Source organism: Ranitomeya imitator, chromosome 4 (assembly GCF_032444005.1).
Source record: "Ranitomeya imitator isolate aRanImi1 chromosome 4, aRanImi1.pri, whole genome shotgun sequence".
Classification (NCBI taxonomy): domain Eukaryota; kingdom Metazoa; phylum Chordata; class Amphibia; order Anura; family Dendrobatidae; genus Ranitomeya; species Ranitomeya imitator.
Genome location: NC_091285.1, coordinates 433,635,012 through 433,649,726, shown reverse-complemented (window position 1 = coordinate 433,649,726; position 14,715 = coordinate 433,635,012). Strand labels below are relative to the sequence as shown.

At 45.2% G+C, this 14,715-nt stretch overlaps 1 protein-coding gene across 1 annotated transcript in view; it reads left to right on the top strand.

The window, feature by feature from the left end:
- The first annotated feature begins 2,547 nt into the window (after positions 1-2,547).
- The window catches only part of IDH3A (isocitrate dehydrogenase (NAD(+)) 3 catalytic subunit alpha), a 39,700-nt gene continuing 27,532 nt past the window's right edge, over positions 2,548-14,715 (top strand). Inside the window, exons 1-2 of the mRNA XM_069765565.1 lie at positions 2,548-2,670; positions 6,946-7,008. Coding sequence (XP_069621666.1) covers positions 2,638-2,670; positions 6,946-7,008 — 96 coding nt within the window. The 5' untranslated portion in view covers positions 2,548-2,637. The remainder of the gene's footprint in view (positions 2,671-6,945; positions 7,009-14,715) is intronic.

Sequence of the window (14,715 nt, the reverse complement as noted above, 5' to 3'; positions counted from 1 at the left end):
TAACCTGAACATCTGTCCTGTTCCTATATCATCAGCGCCATCATATTAGAGCCTAACCTGAACATTCGTCCTGTTCCTATATCATCAGCGCCATCATATTAGAGCCTAACCTGAACATTCGTCCTGTTCCTATATCATCAGCGCCATCATATTAGAGTCTAACCTGAACATTTGTCCTGTTTCTATATCATCAGTGCCATCATATTAGAGCCTAACCTGAACATTTGTCCTGTTCCTATATCACCAGCGCCTTCATATTAGAGCCAAACCTGAACATCTGTCCTGTTCCTATATCACCAGCGCCATCATATTAGAGCCTAACCTGAACATCTGTCCTGTTCCTATATCACCAGCGCCATCATATTAGAGCCTAACCTGAACATTTGTCCTGTTCCTATATCACCAGCGCCATCATATTAGAGCCTAACCTGAACATTTGTCCTGTTCCTATATCACCAGCGCCATCATATTAGAGCCTAACCTGAACATTTGTCTTGTTCCTATATCACCAGCGCCATCATATTAGAGCCTAACCTGAACATCTGTCCTGTTCCTATATAATCAGCGCCATCATATTAGAGTCTAACCTGAACATCTGTCCTGTTCCTATATCACCAGCGCCATCATATTAGAGTCTAACCTGAACATCTGTCCTGTTCCTATATCACCAGCGCCATCATATTAGAGCCTAACCTGAACATTTGTCCTGTTCCTATATCACCAGCGCCATCATATTAGAGCCTAACCTGAACATCTGTCCTGTTCCTATATCACCAGCGCCTTCATATTAGAGCCTAACCTGAACATTTGTCCTGTTCCTATATCATCAGCGCCATCATATTAGAGCCTAACCTGAACATTCGTCCTGTTCCTATATCATCAGCGCCATCATATTAGAGTCTAACCTGAACATTTGTCCTGTTTCTATATCATCAGTGCCATCATATTAGAGCCTAACCTGAACATTTGTCCTGTTCCTATATCATCAGCGCCATATTAGAGCCTAACCTGAACATTTGTCCTGTTCCTATATCACCAGCGCCTTCATATTAGAGCCAAACCTGAACATCTGTCCTGTTCCTATATCACCAGCGCCATCATATTAGAGCCTAACCTGAACATTTGTCCTGTTCCTATATCACCAGCGCCATCATATTAGAGCCTAACCTGAACATTTGTCTTGTTCCTATATCACCAGCGCCATCATATTAGAGCCTAACCTGAACATCTGTCCTGTTCCTATATAATCAGCGCCATCATATTAGAGTCTAACCTGAACATCTGTCCTGTTCCTATATCACCAGCGCCATCATATTAGAGTCTAACCTGAACATCTGTCCTGTTCCTATATCACCAGCGCCATCATATTAGAGCCTAACCTGAACATTTGTCCTGTTCCTATATCATCAGTGCCATCATATTAGAGCCTAACCTGAACATCTGTCCTGTTCCTATATCATCGGCGCCATATTAGAGCCTAACCTGAACATCTGTCCTGTTCCTATATCATCAGCGCCATATTAGAGCCTAACCTGAACATCTGTCCTGTTCCTATATCATCAGCGCCATATTAGAGCCTAACCTGAACATTTGTCCTGTTCCTATATCACCAGCGCCATCATATTAGAGCCTAACCTGAACATCTGTCCTGTTCCTATATCATCAGCGCCATCATATTAGAGCCTAACCTGAACATCTGTCCTGTTCCTATATCATCAGCGCCATATTAGAGCCTAACCTGAACATTTGTACTGTTTCTATATCATCAGCGCCATCATATTAGAGCCTAATCTGAACATCTGTCCTGTTCCTATATCACCAGCGCCTTCATATTAGAGCCTAACCTGAACATTTGTCCTGTTCCTATATCATCAGCGCCTTCATATTAGAGCCTAACCTGAACATTTGTCCTGTTCCTATATCACCAGCGCCATCATATTAGAGCCTAACCTGAACATTTGTCCTGTTCCTATATCATCAGCGCCATATTAGAGCCTAACCTGAACATTTGTCCTGTTCCTATATCATCAGCGCCTTCATATTAGAGCCTAACCTGAACATTTGTCCTGTTCCTATATCACCAGCGCCTTCATATTAGAGCCTAACCTGAACATTTGTCCTGTTCCTATATCATCAGCGCCATATTAGAGCCTAACCTGAACATCTGTCCTGTTCCTTTATCATAACACCTATAAATATGAAACAACCATAGTGTTTTTGTTTCATATTTATAGGTTATGTATTTATACAGATACACGACCACAGATATAGTTGTTTATTTGGTTGATTAACTGTTCCTATATCATCAGCGCCTTCATATTAGAGCCTAACCTGAACATTTGCTAATTCAGAATATCTGATACTGCAGCACTCGCACATCACACTGTATGTCAGGCCCAGAAGCAGAATCTTCTGCAGAAACAGCGGGAAGCTCTGCCATTGCGGCTCCTCTATTACTGTCCAGCACTGTATACACTGGTGGGCGGGTCACCACAGCTCCCACATAGACTAATCAGCTGATAGGTCGCCTCTAGTTGCTAAGCAACATTCACTTCCGGCGCGCTAAAGCCGTTTCCGGTAAAGCATGGGCGTGTCCTGGAAACGTCTCTTGCTTACTCCTCCCCCTCACGGTCCCTCATGAAGATGGCTAGCAGCGCCTGGAGGTCACTGGTGAGTTCTGGTGCAGGAGAATGTAGCGGGCACAGCCGTGGTGTGCTGGGCAGCGTGACCCTCAGGGTGCTGGTGAAGGTGACCTGGTGGGGAGGAGGGGCGCGCACGGCCAAGGAGCGGGGGTAGCAGTGAGGGGACCTCCTGTACTCCGCCAGTGTGTAATATGTGCCCGGAGCCAGGGCCACACCACAGCCGGCCCTGACATACCGGGTCCTAGTGCCAGTCCTTGGCGCAGTGGGTGACTATGGCAGGTCCTGGTATACGCCACCCCTCTCTGCCTGCCCCCTGTAGGTGACATATAGGTGCAGGTATTGGTCCTGCAAGCTGCCCTGAGGGCCCAGACTGGTTTGTGGCAGATGTGAGGACCCCAGAATATGTGGTGCGGCTTTATTTACATTGTGGCAGATGTGAGGACCCCAGAATATGTGGTGCGGCTTTATTTACATTGTGGCAGATGTGAGGACCCCAGAATATGTGGTGCGGCTTTAGTTACATTGTGGCAGATCTGAGGACCCCAGAATATGTGGTGCGGCTTTAGTTACATTGTGGCAGATGTGAGGACCCCAGAATATGTGGTGCGGCTTTAGTTACATTATGGCAGATCTGAGGACCCCAGAATATGTGGTGCGGCTTTAGTTACATTGTGGCAGATCTGAGGACCCCAGAATATGTGGTGCGGCTTTAGTTACATTGTGGCAGATGTGAGGACCCCAGAATATGTGGTGCGGCTTTAGTTACATTGTGGCAGATGTGAGGACCCCAGAATATGTGGTGCGGCTTTAGTTACATTGTGGCAGATGTGAGGACCCCAGAATATGTGGTGCGGCTTTATTTACATTATGGCAGATCTGAGGACCCCAGAATATGTGGTGCGGCTTTAGTTACATTGTGGCAGATGTGAGGACCCCAGAATATGTGGTGCGGCTTTAGTTACATTATGGCAGATGTGAGGACCCCAGAATATGTGGTGCGGCTTTATTTACATTATGGCAGATGTGAGGACCCCAGAATATGTTATGCGGCTTTAGTTACATTATGGTAGATGTGAGGACCCCAGAATATGTGGTGCGGCTTTAGTTACATTGTGGCAGATGTGAGGACCCCAGAATATGTGGTGCGGCTTTAGTTACATTATGGTAGATGTGAGGACCCCAGAATATGTGGTGCGGCTTTAGTTACATTGTGGCAGATATGAGGACCCCAGAATATGTGGTGCAGCTTTAGCTGTGGGCAGCCTAGAGGATCTGAAGAGACAGGCTGGCATGCAGGACCAGTGTTAGGGGAAACTGGTCAATCTCTTAAGGCCCCCACGGCATTTATTGCTAGGTTAAAATGCCTTAAGGTACCTTCACACTAAGCGACGCTGCAGCGTCGCTGTTTGGTCGCTGGAGAGCTGTCACACAGACAGCTCTCCAGCGACCAACGATCCCGAAGTCCCCGGGTAACCAGGGTAAACATCGGGTAACTAAGCGCAGGGCTGCGCTTAGTAACCCAATGTTTACCATGGTTACTAGCGTAAACGTTAAAAAAACAAACACTACATACTTACCTTCAGCTGTCTGTCCTCCGGCGCTCTGCTTTCCTCTGTACTGTCAGCGCTGGTCAGCAGGAAAGCAGAGCGGTGACGTCACCGCTGTGCTTTCCGGCTGGCTGGCGCTGACACAGGATGCAGGAGGAGTGCAGAGTAGCAGAGCGCTGGGGACAGACAGCTGAAGGGAAGTATGTACTGTTTGTTTTTTTAACGTTTATGCTGGTAACCAGGGTAAACATCGGGTTACTAAGCGCGGCCCTGCGCTTAGTAACCCGATGTTTACCCTGGTTACCAGTGAAGACATTGCTGGATCGGCGTCACACACGCCGATCCAGCGATGTCAGCGGGAGATCCAGCGACGAAATAAAGTTCTGGACTTTCCTCAGCGATCAACGATCTCCCAGCAGGGGCCTGATCGTTGGTCGCTGTCACACATAACGATTTCCTTAACGATATCGTTGCTACGTCACAAAAAGCAACGATATCGTTAACGATATCGTTATGTGTGAAGGTACCTTTAAATCAAAGGTGAGCTAAGCCCACCGTCATCAGGGGCTTATCTACAGCATTCTGTAATGCTGTAGATAAGCCCCCAGTGTATCCTGAAAGAGGAGAAAAAGAGGTTAGATTATACTCACCCAGGGGCGGTCCTGCTGCGGTCCGGTCCGATTGGTGTCACGGTTCGGGGCCTCCCATCTTCATAGGATGACTTCTTCTTGTCTTCATGCTGCGGCTCCGGCGCAGGCGTACTCTGTCTGCCGTGTTGAGGGCAGAGCAAAGTACTGCAGGTCACAGGCTTCGGGAAAGGTCAGAGAGGCCCTGCGCACTGCAGTACTTTGCTCTGCCAACAGGGCAAACAAAGTACGCCGGAGCTTCAGCGTGAATACAAGAAGAGGACGTCATCCTATGAAGATGGGAGGCCCCGGACCGCAATGCCTATCGGATCGGACTGCCCATTTCCAAGGTGAGTATGATCTAACCTCTTTTTCTCACCTTTCAGGATACATCGGGGGCTTATCTACAGCATTACAGAATGCTGTAGATAAGCCCCTGATGCCGGTGGGCTTAGCTCACCTTCGATTTTGGGGGTGACAGGTTCCCTTTAAGGACCTTTGGTGACCTCACGGTCATTTGACCATGATGTTGCCAAAGGTCCTTTAACTGCAGGGGGCTGGAGGAACTAGGCTGGTAGTGTGCGTGTGTATAGAGGTGTGTGCAGTGTGACCACATTCCTGTACGGTCAGACACAGCCATTACACAGTACACAGCAGGGGCACATTTCTAAGATTATCTCAGCACAGGAACATTTTATTAAACACAGCCAGTTGTGGAACTTATTATTCCAAAAGCTTTATTGATTAAAATGACCTTTTGTTTGTGGGAAAACCTCTTAAAAACGATGTGGGAATATTCAGTCTGTAGTAGATTGCTCCGTGCACACAGGCTGCCGTGGTTCCCAGCAGTGTGACACAGGACAATGTGCTGCTAGAACAATGACCTTTTGTGCAGCACAAAAGGTCATTTTACTGGTTGAAGGAGGGTTTTTCTCGCTCTCAGGTGATCGGCAGCTGGTTTACACTGCAAGGTAAAACAAATCAAGTGTGCCGAGGAATCATTGTCCGCGATGATCTTTCAGTATAAATGCCCCTTATGTGACAGCAGTCTGGAGAATGGTGCTGCAGGACTGAACCCAGAGGGGCCGTTTTGATTTACAAATCTGTTGACAGTTATGGCTTCATCCCGTTACCTTGTTCTCAGTATAAAATCTTTCCTGAAAGTGAAATGGAGCTCATCTTTGTGCAGCCAGCGTACATTTACAAATGTCGTGTTTCACAATGGCCACGTCCAGAATACGAGCTCAGTCTTAGAGGAGGTAGTGCCCCTGCCCCTTATATCATCCTTGTGCTCTGACAGAACATTTGGGCAGGGTCTGCTAATTTTCTAGTAGTATATACATCCCTACACTAGCATTTCTTGAAGTGGAAACTATCAGGGACCTCCTGGGATTCAATTTTCTATTTAAACAAATATGTATTGAGATGTTATGCTGAAATTGTAGCTCAGCTGTAGCCATACACATTAGAGACCATGCTGACGAACACAGAGATTTACAAGTATGAGGGTCTCCCAGCTGACTCCATAGGTAAGCCTGTACACCTGACCTGCAACATTTCTTGCAGCAGCTCTATTTTGCAGTTTCTAAAATGGAGCAGAATAAGGCCTCTTTCACATTTCCGTCGGTACGGGCCCGTCGCAATGCGTCGGGCCGACGTACCGATGGACGTTGTGAATTTGTTGCACGATGGGGGCAGCAGATGCAGTTTTTCGACACATCCGCTGCCCATTCTGCAGTCCGGGTAGGAGGGGGCAGAGTTTCAGCTGCGCATGCGCCGTCAAAAATGGCGGACGCGACGTACAACATAACGTTACATTGAACTTTTTTTGTGACGACGGTCCACCAAAACACGACGGATCCGTCGTATGACGGATGCGACGTGTGGCCATCCATCCCGATCCGTCGCTAATACAAGTCTATGGGAAAAAAAATGGATCCTGCAGGCACATTTGCAGGATCCATTTTTTCCCCAAAACGACGCATTGCCGCGGATCTGTAAAGACGGAAGTGTGAACAAGGCCTAACTGTTCTGGTAACGCCAGTGTGAACCTCTCCTTACCTTTCAGCTTATTTACAATGGCTTCCTAAGTCTTTTCGTTAAGTGCTTGCATTGTTACTATTTTTACAGGTCAATCGTTTGGCAGGAGCCATCAGTACTCCCCAGAATGGAGTCAGGGCCTTCTCTAATCATGTGAGTATACTTGAGACTTTCCGCTATGTTACTTGCAGATCTTGCACTTTTAATATATTTTTAAGGGCTAAAGAGTCTGTGTCCTTAAGATGGTAGAAATCTTCTGATTATGGCTTTAAAAATATATATCTGTTGTGTAAAAAAAAAAAATAAATAAAAAAAGATAACTAAAAAATAACTTTGGTATCATTTTAAATACGTTTAGAAATGTTAACAAATGTTATGTCCTATTAATATGTTTCTTATGAAAAATGCAGTCATACCGTAGAAGTTCTAACTGTGATAGAAAATGAGTTATTAAATCTTTTCTTTTTTATAAATTTATTTATTAATTTCAGAATAAACCATACAATACACACGTTTGCATTTGTTATTATCAAGTACAGCACAAAGTACAGATAATTATATTGCATTATTGAATGTGAAAAGGTGTGTACTTTATTCATAACAAAAAATATTGTACCTATTATTGATAAAGTATTTCAAGGACAGCAAATTGTGTACGTCAAATCACAGATGCCCTGTAAATCACATATTATATAACATCAACTACAATAACTACTAGTTTGCTGCTTAAAAGAAAACTCTGCATTATTTTGTCCTTCATGCGATGCCCCCAAAGCCATAAACCCAGCTTCCTGCACTGATATCTAATTAGTATGGATCTATAGAGTACGGTAAGAGGAGTTCAATCTACCCCAGATCTTCTCAAATTTGCCTGGACATCCTCTATTTTGATACAATGTACATTCATACGGGATAGCCAAATTCACCAATTCACCCCAAGCTCTAAGAGATGGGCAAGAACCACCCATCCACCGTAGCGCCAATTACTTCCGTGCCATAAAAAGCGTCTCTCGTAGAAAAACCCCAGTCTAATGGTCCCAGGTCTCCGCATCCCACACCCCGAATAAGCAGGTCAATGGCTCAAGACAGACAGGAATTGACAACAGAGATGTTAATAATGTCGTCACCTCTTTCCAGTAATGAAAAATAATAGGGCATTTCCATATCATATGGATAAAATCTGCATCTGAGTGACATCGCAAACATTCTGGTGAGTGGAGACGACCCATTTTAAAAAGTCGCGTCGGTGTCAAATAGGATTGATATATACAACTGTGTCATCCTATTGTTAATTGATGGGGAGACCCTAGTTGGAGATTCTAGGATATCTTCCCATTCTTCTCCTAGTACATCAGGAAGAAGTCCCTCACATTTCCCCTTAATCGATTGTATAGTAGACTCAACTCCCACAGACAGCAGATAGGTATATAAAGAGGATATAAGGCCTTGAGGACCTTGCAAATTGAGAATTCCTATTAAAGGTAGAGATGAGATGGCTCGACCTGTATCCATATTCCTCATTTGTGATTGAAAGGCTGATCTTAGCTGTAAATAACGAAAGAATTGAGATCTCGGGATATCATATTTATTCTGTAGTTGTTCAAAAGACATAAAGGTCCCCTGGTTATGTAGATCACCTACCGAGAAGACACCATGTGAGATCCAAAAGTCAGTGGATGGGTGGTTCAACAGTACTGGAAAATAATTATTGTTCTACAAGGGCATTTTGGCTACCATATCTACAAATCTAATGACTTTTTTTTAAATTTGCCTCCAAATTGTTCGGGCCAGCCGGAGTAAGGGCAACAAACGACGAACACTAACTCTTTCCAGTTCCAGAAAACCCAGTGGGCAATTAATCCGGGCAGAATGGAGCAGATGGCTCTCAGAGTTAGGAAGAGAATTATTGGGCATCCATTTATTTATTGCCTTAGCCTGCCCTGCCAAGTAATATAAATAAAAATCTGGTAGAGCCGCTCTACCCCCCTGCTTTCGTCTTTGTAGAGCAGATAGCTTGAGTTTGGGCCTAGCTTTCCCTTATATAAAGGACTTAGTTTGGGAGTTTAGATTCGCAAAAAAAGGATTTAGGTATTGGCACAGCACTGTGTTGAAGGCAGTAGCTGAGCTTGGGGTGCAATATCATTTTAATTAGATTAATACGACCAGCAACAGAGAGCGGGAGTTTATTCCAAATTGTGAATTTAGATTTGACCAAATCTAGTAATGGGTAGATATTAAGTTGTAAATCAAAGTGACTATGTTGAGACATGTGGATGCCTAGATAATTGAAATTAGAGACAATAGGTAACAACGAGAGAGTTTCAAGATAGGGCATTGGGGTATGACAAAGAGGTAATAGAGTAGATTTGTCCTAGTTTATATATAGGCCGGAGAATTTACAAAATTTATCTATAGTGACTATTATTTGTGGTAGTGTTTCCTCTGCTCTATTCATAAATATCAGCATAAAGACCAACAGTGTCTACACGACCCGCTATATCTATTCCCATAATATCAGTGGAAGACCTTATGCGTATTGCCAATGCCTCTATCGCCAGGGCAAAAAAAGCTGGGGATAGAGGATACCCCTGACGAGTTCCCCTGTGTAATGAAAAGGGCTCAGAAATGGAATTATTTACAATTATACGTGCCTTAGGTTTCATATACAGTATACCAATCCATCTTAAGAATTTGTCCCCAAAACCATACTTTGTCAAACATGCAGACAGAAAGGGCCACTCAAGGGAGTCAAAAGCCTTGGCCGCGTCGAGCGATGCTAGTGCCCAGTTATTATCTGATACCAGAGAGCTATATTGAATCACTTACTGAACCCGCCTAATATTGATAGAAGTACTTTTACCAGGCATAAAACCAGTTTGGTGTGGGTGTATAAGATCTAATATGATCGTGCTCAGTCTTGTGGCCAAGATTTTAGTGAAAATTTTATAGTCTACATTTACTAGTGATATGGGGCGATAAGATCCACCTTCCAAAGGGTCCTTCTCCTCTTTCCTGAGCATAATAATGTTTGCTTCTTAAAATGTTTCAGGCATAAATGCTCCCTCCCAAACCCCCCGAAACACTTTCAATAGGAGTGGTGCTAGTATATCTCGATACTTCCTATATAGCTCAATGGGAAACCCATCTGGTCCAGGGGCCTTCCCAGAAGCCATGTCCGCTATAGCGTATTCTATCTCCTCCAGGGTAAACTCAGCATCCATAAAGGCCCGTTGGGCTGAACTCAATGTGGGAAATATTACATCTGATAGATAATCTAAACATTCCAAAATATCAAGGCCGCAACTAGATTTATATAACGACTTATAGTAATCATGAAAACAATGGAGTATTTCATCAGTTGAAGATACTAATGAGCCATCCGGTGCACGAATCTGCAGTATTGTGTTAGAAGTATTATGTTGACGCACTAAGAAAGCCAAGAATTTACTTGCTTGATTTCCCAGTTCAAAATAGGATTGATGAGTAAAGAATAATTTGCGTTTAGACTTACTGTCTGCATGCTGAGTATATAACCTTTGAGAAGCTAGCCACTCAACCCTATTACCATTAGTTTGATTAGATATATATGCAGCCTCCAAGTCTTTCAACCGTTGCTCTATCACCTCATCCTCTCTCGTGGTCACCCCTTTGATATAAGAAATTGTAGAAGACAAGCACCCCCTTAAGTATGCCTTTAGGGTGTACCAAAATAGACTGGTATTCTGGGGTTCTGGGTGAGCTGAGGTGAAAAAGTTCAACTGATCAACCGTCCTATCATTAGAATCTATTAGTTTCAGGCAGAATGGATTCAATTTCCAGAACATGCCATTTATTTGATTTCCCATATTTAAGTTTAAGAATAACTGGACTATGGTCCGAGATCCCCTTATTGGCATGTTCAACACTGTCCACCCACAATGCCAACCCACTGGATCCAAATATATAGTCTATACGAGATAGAGATCGCCTAGTGGATGAGTGGCAAGTATATCCCCTAGTCTCGGGGTGACATTCTCCATAAATCCAACCATGCGCTACCTCCCATAAATAGTGCCAGTTGGGACGGAGCTTGAGACGGGGGTTCCCCAGATATCGTGTCATCCAATCTCAGTCTATCAAGATGATTATCCATGACTAAATTAAAATCTCCCATACAAATTACACTTGCATCTGGATAATTTAAGGAGAAACTCATTGCCATACGAAGAACCGATGTGTTAGCCGGGGGAGGATTATAGACACATAATATCACATATTCACGGGAGTTCATTAATGCATGCACAAAAAAAAGCGACCCTCGGGATCCCTCCGAGCCTCCCTGGCTTCCCATCTGACAGCTCTATGTATTAAGAGGGAAACCCCTCTCGAATAGCTAGTATGGAATGCGTGGATAAACCACTGTACCCATGCCTTTTGTACACATCGGGCTGTATCCCTCGTCAGGTGTGTCTCCACCAGTGCTACAACGTGAGGATAATAACGTTTAATCTGTGAAAATACCTTCATTTTCTTCTTGCCAGGGTCAGCGTATATTGCACAGCACTCGGATGATATCCGAGTGATGTGTGTTGTCTCACTCGCACCCATAGGCTTATATGGGTGCAAGTGAGCTGAGACTCGGCCGAGTGTCGGTGACAATCGCAGCATGCTGCGATTTCTCTCGCACATTGAAAACGGCTGAGCAAAAAAACAGTGATGTGAGCTTCCCCATAGATGAATACTGGTCCGAGTGCTATGCGATGTTTTATTGCATAGCACTCGTCTATATTCATCGCTAGTATGACCCCGACTTTATATAGCTTTTCAGCCTCTAAGAAAATGTTCACATGTTTAGTTGTCAATAATGCTGCTAAAGTGCATTCTTGTATGGATTTATTGCATTTTAGGTTTTGGAAATGAGAACTACCATGCCTCCCCGAAAATCAGACCTACCCCTACAATAAGCCCAAGCATTATTTTATAGGATTTTTAGAGTTTGCTTTAAATATAAGCCCTACTTCAAAAATAAGTCCTAGTTACAGTCAGTGCCGGTGTTGGGGTGGGTTTGGACAATTGCACAGTACCCCCACTATTTTAGAGGACCCCACTCTTTTAGGCGCTCCCAGCGTATATATTCCGAGGTTAAGACTGTTAATAGACCTTTTGTGATGTCACGGTCGTGTGACCATGTTGTCATCAAGGGATATATAGGAACTGAAGAGGAAACAGGATGGTATGCAGGTCCGTCGTTAGGAGGGGGGGGGGCAAACTGGGCAATTTCTCACCCCAGCATCTTTACTCTGAGGCTAAAGGTACCGTCACACATAATCGTTGTGTGACAGCGACCAACGATCAGGCCCCTGCTGGGAGATCGTTGGTCGCTGAAGAAAGTCCAGAACTTTATTTCGTCGCTGGATCTCCCGCTGACATCGCTGGATCGGCGTGTGTGACACCGATCCAGCGATGTCTTCACTGGTAACCAGGGTAAACATCGGGTAACTAAGCGCAGGCCCGCACTTAGTAACCCGATGTTTACCCTGGTTACCAGCGTAAAAGTAAAAAAAAACAAACAGTACATACTTACCTACCGCTGTCTGTCCCCGACGCTGTGCTTCTCTGCACTCCTCCTGCACTGGCTGTGAGCACAGCGGCCGGAAAGCAGAGCGGTGACGTCACCGCTCTGCTTTCCGGCCGCTGTGCTCATTCAGTGCAGAGGAGTGCAGAGAAGCACAGCGCCGGAGGACAGACAGCGGTAGGTAAGTATGTACTTTTTTTTTTTTTTTACTTTTACGCTGGTAACCAGGGTAAACATCGGGTTACTAAGCGCGGCCCTGCGCTTAGTAACCCGATGTTTTCCCTGGTTACCCGGGGACTTCAGGATCGTTGGTCGCTGGAGAGCTGTCTGTGTGACAGCTCTCCAGCGACCAAACAGCGACGCTGCAGCGATCGACATCGTTGTCGGTATCGCTGCAGCGTCGCTTAGTGTGACGGTACCTTAAGACTGCTTAAGGACCTTCTGTGACATTATGGTAATTTGATCATGATGCTACCAAAGGCCATTTAAGTACAGGAGTCTAGAGGAACTATGTATGTGCATAGTATCTGGTATATACAGCTCTGGCAAAAATTAAGAGACCACCACAAGAAAACCCTGTCATGGGCAGCCCAATCTCCAGACCGGAACCCCGGTGAAAATCTCTGGAATTTCATCAAGAGGATGATGTATGGTCACAAGCCATCAAACAAAGAAGAACTGCTTACATTTTTGCGCCAGAAGCAGTGTGAAAGACTGGTGGAAAGCATGCCAAGAATCCAAGATGCATGAAAACTGTGTTTAAAAATCATGGTTATTCCACAATTTTGCATTAGACCCCTTGTGAGACCGTAACCATTCAGTTGCTTCCGCTGGGTCTGTAAAGAATATGGAAGAACCTTCATGGACAATTCGGAGTCGAGCTGGATAAAGCATAGAGTAGATGACATTTTTGTCTCTAAGTTGCTTCTTGATTTCCATAAACTGTGCCCGCTGTATTTGGAGTTCCATAGAAAAGTCTGGAAAAATCGAAATTGTAGCATTGTTGAATTTGATAGGGACTTTTTGCCATGCCAAACGAAGAATAGCATCTCTATCCCTACAGTTAAGGAGACGTGCCCGAAAAGGTCGAGGTGGAGTTCCAGGGGGGAGAGGTCTTGTAGGGACCCTGTGGGCCCTCTCCACCAAGAATGTTGAGGAAAATTCATCCCCCAGAGAGGCCCTGAGCCAGTCTTCCAAAAATTGCTCAGGTTGCTCACCCTCTGAACGTTCCGGCAGGCCAATAATTCGGATATTATTTCGTTGTAGTCTCCAAATCGTCTGCCTTTTATTTCCAGGCGTTTAGAGCCAGCCACTTTCGTCAGTTTAGCCTCCATGGGAGTGATGGTATCTTCTATATGGGACACTCTTGTTTCCACCTCTGTATTGCGCCCCCTCATGGCCTGCATATCATGCCACAGACGACCCACCTCAGTGTGCACATCCTCTATTTTTTTCAGTAAGAGATGATCTAGTTAGGGATATAGCCTGCATTAATTGCTCAGATGCCTGTTTTAAGAGTCAATTCGTCTTGTTCACCCTCCTCATTACTATCAGAGAGGCGGTTTTTACGCTGGGCCAGTGAGGGGTTATTTTTAAGAGTTTGTACAGTATCAGGGGGATCATCCCTGGCATACCTTATTAATTTGTCAGCAGATCCTGCTCCCTTGGAATGGTGCATGGCTAACAGCAACAAGGTACCAAAAAATGATTACGATTGTATTTGTGAAGTATCCACGTTCCAGTCGCGGACACAGCAGGGTTAAATGCAGAGTTTATATCTTAGTGACTCTGAATAAATGGGATATTGAGAATTGTAAATGTAGCAGCTTTAAGTCTTCACCAAGGCTCTGTGCATCAGAGCGGGCTCACAGTCCCCACAGGGCAGCAGCAGGGAGGGAGTTAATCCCTCCAAAATAATGGCGCTGGCAGGTTGAGTGTCTATCTAATAGGGGAGCGCAGGGCCCAATCTTCCAGAGCACACACCGCACATCCCCTTATTGTCTCAGGATGTATGCTCACCTCTTGAGCAGCACCGCAAGGATGGCAAGTAGCGTCGCTTCTCCTCCTGTCAGGGCGCGCGCTTTAGAAATGGCCGCTGTCCCACTTAGGCACCGCCGCCCGCCCAGGTCTTCCGACTCCTGGTGCACCAGAGTTCCACAGCACTCACCCGCAGGTGTCGGGAGACTCCCGGAGCCCAAGGGGAGAGTCCCACCGCTGACAGAGGTTTGCGCCGCGTCCCGTCCTGTCGGAGCACGTGCTTTAGAAAATGGCCACCACCACACATGGATCCCGCCGTCCGTCCAGGT